Source organism: Tupaia chinensis, unplaced genomic scaffold (genome assembly GCF_000334495.1).
Source record: "Tupaia chinensis unplaced genomic scaffold, TupChi_1.0 Scaffold000527_1, whole genome shotgun sequence".
Lineage (NCBI taxonomy): Eukaryota > Metazoa > Chordata > Mammalia > Scandentia > Tupaiidae > Tupaia > Tupaia belangeri.
In genome coordinates this window covers 2985533-2990237 of record NW_006160040.1, presented here as the reverse complement: position 1 = coordinate 2990237, position 4705 = coordinate 2985533, and the positions used below count along the sequence as shown (strand labels likewise).

General features: G+C 46.8%; 1 protein-coding gene across 1 annotated transcript in view; it reads right to left on the bottom strand.

The window, feature by feature from the left end:
- The window catches only part of SOBP (sine oculis binding protein homolog), a 191644-nt gene extending 186969 nt beyond the window's left edge, over window positions 1-4675 (bottom strand). Inside the window, exon 1 of the mRNA XM_027775100.1 lies at window positions 4483-4675. Within this exon, the coding sequence (XP_027630901.1) occupies window positions 4483-4578 (96 nt within the window). The 5' untranslated portion in view covers window positions 4579-4675. The remainder of the gene's footprint in view (window positions 1-4482) is intronic.
- Between the last annotated feature and the right edge of the window lie 30 nt (window positions 4676-4705).

Below are 4705 nucleotides of genomic sequence, written 5' to 3'. Positions count from 1 at the left end.
AGGAAAGACCTGACATAATTTGTGAATATCACAAAGGGATCTGGTCCCAAGCCCAGTTCCTAAGATCCTGAGACTCACTGCATCTGACACCAGGATGGAGTTCCAGCAGCAAAACTTAAAATATACCTGTTTTAGTAATGAGGTGATGTCAACCTTAAACACACTGACATTTCTAATCTACACTCTAATTTCTCTGTTTTAATGTCAAGTTATTTCTCTCACTGCACTCACTAGCTCAGCTCTGCAACTTACTTGTCTACGCAACTGACACAGGTCATTTTTAATGCCAAATCGAGAGCATCAGACACCAAATAGAAAATCCTGTGGTAAGTTTACTACTAAACTCTAACAGATATGCCTGACTCAAACTGTAGGCATCAGGAATGAAGCATGATTTTAGGTACAAGTTACTTACTGAGAATATTTATAGACAGAAACGTTTTCAGCAAAGGAGAGACTCTATGATATCTATCAGAGATTATGATGTAGTTTAGCAATTGATAAAGAAGCCAAACACTGTAAGCACATCGATTATAGTTTGTTTAGGAAAGTTTCCAGGAGGAGTGTTTGATCCAATCACATTGGTTTTTGTCAGAGTTTTAAAAGATAAAAATCTTACTCATCATCTCTACTCATAGTTTAGATTGTCTTTACTTACATTATTGTTTGCTAGCTACTAACCACAATTCACTAAGGTCTATCTATATGCACAAAATACATATCCTTAAGGGCAACAATATTTACACGCACACACATTCACATATTTATACCCACACTCACACATCCACAAGTACAAACCAGTTGTTATATTATATCTACTGTGCTCTGGATGAACTCCTAAAACTAATTAACCTTCCCAAGTGTTGGGATTCTCTCTTGACATCCGTTTATTATGCTATATGTAAGCTAACTTTATCAGAGACAGTCCATTAGATACACTCACAACATTCACTTAGAAACCAAAAGCAGTCAAGATATAAAATGTATTGCCATCTAATGTTTTAAATCCTCTCTTATTAACTACTAATTAAATAAGGCATAGTAATTGTAAGTACAGTAAAAATCCAGTCTTTTTAATCAAAACAAACTAGAATGAAGAGAAGAAGAAAAGGAAAGACAAAGAAACATTGTAAAGGTCACTGTGAGACAAACATTTCTACTTGAAGATATTTTTCTCTAAAGTACACCATCAGCAAGCCCGGCCAAGTCATATACTTTTCATGCACAAATTTATATTGTATCAAATTTAAATTTGTTACAACTGTCATGTACATGAAAGCAGTGATAAGGAAAATGTAACTCAATATCTGATCTAGTGAAACAGCAACCAACATTAGCTCCCAGCCACAGGAAGACAATCTCCAGTGCCATTACTACTGTCAGCTAAACCTCAGCCAGTTTGTCTTCTCCAGCCATTTTTAAATAAGTATGTGTCTGTCTCATTTAGGAAATCTTGATGGAAGTCTCTGTGATGAGGCAATTTTGTTGCTCATTCTCAGTGCCCTGCATTTGCTGTACTTAAAATAGACACTTGTACCAATGTCCTTTCTACTACCAGAAGGGGAAAAAGAAATCACATACACACCAGTCCTTTTTCTTTCAGCTCACAGAGAAGCAACTTGATCCAACCAGTGTTGAAACCTGAGTAGGTCACTGTATACCACGATAAAATTCCCTAATCCCTGAGCCAAATCTCCCTAAGGGGGGCCTCCTCCTGATCCTCCACTTCCCAGGCTGACTTTTCCATTCGCTCTCTCCTCTTTCCCCCTTTCATTTCCCCTACCTTCAAGCCTTGATATGTGATCCGAGGTGGGGGCTCGGGTTTCCGTTTTTACAGCTCAGGCCATGCTAGCTGTATACATTCCTTTCTTTCTGCCGGGCAGTGATTACTTACCAGGGCTTAGTTTACACTGGTCCAGATGAAAGCCGTTCAGATGAAGGCAAACACAGCCAGGCAGCTCCAGCGGCACCGATATGAAGCTGCACAAGGCCACATTGTGTTCTCGGTGACATTTTGTTGCACACATTTTTATACCAGGCAACCAACTTGTTATGTTATTCTACACTTCAGGGTTCAGGGAGCTGGAGGGGTAATAATACCATGAGGTTTGGGGAGAGTTTTTGTTGATATGCTTATGAATATTAAAAGCAGGAAAATATTAATGAATTCAAAATTACCTTTCCATATTTTGAATTTGAAAATCTTTTTCTCAGTGAGGACTTTGGGTGCTGTTATATGACAGGACTGCCTTCTGAATCCACTGGACTCATTTGGCACTGTGTGCATTGGGCATGACTGAAAATGTGGGGTAGGGGTCTCTCACATTGTTCTAAACTACAGAAAAAAAAATACCACTCCTACAGGCAATTGAATTGTTTGCCGCATAAAACTTCTCAGTTAATGCTACTATGGATTGAAATGGTGAGGGTTAAAACTTCAGATAGTAGATGGTGATTTGGAAGAAAAGTCACAGTTAGAAGAGAGGAAATTCTGTGCAACAAGGTTAATTCCACACTTGGTCCTGCAGCCTTGGCTAAAACTTGTGTAATTTTTCCCCTTCACACAATGTTGTTTTTGTTTCTTCCTCCCCGGTTCAGACAAACATCTGTTATACTGTAGAAGGACAACTATCTCCCAAACCACGGAGTGCGCCTGCAGCCAAAGTCAACAACGTGAGCCCCAAGCAACGAGCACAGTCAGCCTTTATATCCAGCCGGGATAACATTTCACATGTTTTGATTAAAATTAGCTAATTTGTAATCCTAGAACCTATGAAACTTAAAAGCTGCCATCCATATAGATCACATTAGGCAGCATTTTAAAGGGCCAGAGCACACGGTGATTTCCTAGTGGCCTTTGCCTCCCTCCCCTTCCCCCACGCTCAGTTTGAAATGACATGGAAAAGTAATCTGGAAATAAGGGACAGCAGGGAAGGGCAGGCAGGGGAGGATGGCCATTGTGAAGTGTTGGAATGCCAACCCCATGGAAAGAGCACAACTTCCACTGGTCTTCGCAACACATCTACCATTGCAATCAGTGGTTTCCATCACAAGGACTGACGCTGGTCGCCAAGGCCAATCTGCCTCAACTCTCTGCTGGATGAAGTTGTACCTCATGCTTCCAGGCACTACATTCCTCACCCAGAAAATAAAACGAAAATGGAAAAAGCTCCTATCAAAGTTTAGATTGCTACTGACACTTCCGGGAGGGAGGCAAAGCTAAGCATATGCACCAGGTACACACGCACACAGGACGTGTACCTCTGTCTGCCCTGGTCCCGGCGTGGACTGCACACAAGGCATTCTCATAGAATATGCTTGTTCAAATCAAGAAAACGTCGCAAGGCAATGCGTTTGACTTAGTTGCAGACCATGTTCATCCAGCTTGTCTTTTAAATACAAACTTAACCAAACCTGACCATGTCCTCGGGCAGCATAAGGATTCTATGCAGAAGAAGGGGAACACCAAGAAGACGGCAGAGTGCAGAGTGCAAACCTGCTACTTTTTTGGTAACTCCCAGAAAGAAAAATAGATAAAATACTGTTTTAAAAAAATCAAGAGAGTCTCGCCAAATCAACACAGAATAAAACCTTCGCCCAGGCTAAATCCCTAACTTCATGGAAAATTAGGGAGTGGGGGCGAGGAGAGGGGTCCAGAGCTGAGCGGTGCTCTTGTGCAATCGCTCGAACGCGAACAGCTGGAGCGCCAGGCGGCCGCGCTCGCCACCTCTGGAGCACCGCTGGCCTGGCGGGGAGCCGGGCCTCGCCAAGGGCTCGGGGCTGGCCTTTCCGAACAATGGGCTGGCGCCGGGCGAAGGCCGCCCCCCAGACCGCTATCTTTCGGCGAGGCTCGCGGGCTCTGCCTAACTGGCCAGTGAAGCATGCAGAGCTAGCGGGAGGCAGAGGCGGCCGACCGCGAGCAGCGGGCGGGGGCGGGAAAGCCGGCCGTCAGGACCTGACCTAGACCTGCCGCGCGAGGGCCTCCACCAGCCCGACCCTGGCAGCCTCTGCTCGGCCGCAGCTGGCTACTTATTGGGACGCGGGACCAAGGGGCCGCAGGACCAACCGCGGAGAGGGGTGGGATCGCGCGCTCCCCGGGTGCCTCGGCCGGGCGGCTCCTAACTTTGGAGGTTTCCGAAGGATGATTGCCGAAGCAAGGGGGGAACTACGTCGCCCACTAGGAGAGCTCGTGCGACACCCACCCGCCGACACCCACCCGCCGCCCGGGCCCCGCGCCACCCGGGGTTTGTAAGGTGGAACAGTACGTGCCCCCTCCGCACCCCTCGGCTCTCCGGCTGGCAGATGTCGGGGATGCAGCCCCGGAGTTCGCCTCTGCTTCACACCTGGGGGAGGAGCGGAGGCGTTTTGGGCATCCTACAGGAACTGCCCAGCGCGCCCCGGTACCCCTGAATCCACACAACGGCCGGAGCCAGCGGGCGCAAGAAAGAGCTCCGTCCTCCCAGCCCCGAGGTCCAGAAATACCTTCATCTCTTCATTGATCTCCCTTTTCACTGGGTGAGCCGGCTTCCTGCTCCTCTTATTTTCCGGAGGTCTCCCTTCTTTCTCCATTTCTGCCATGTTTTTGTGTCTGGTTTCTGTGGAGATGAAATGGCTGCTGCCGCCGCCGGCGGTGGTGGAGGTGGAGGTGGAGGCGGTGGTGGCGGTGGAGGTGGCGGAGGTGGTGGTGATGGTGGCAAGGCTGGCA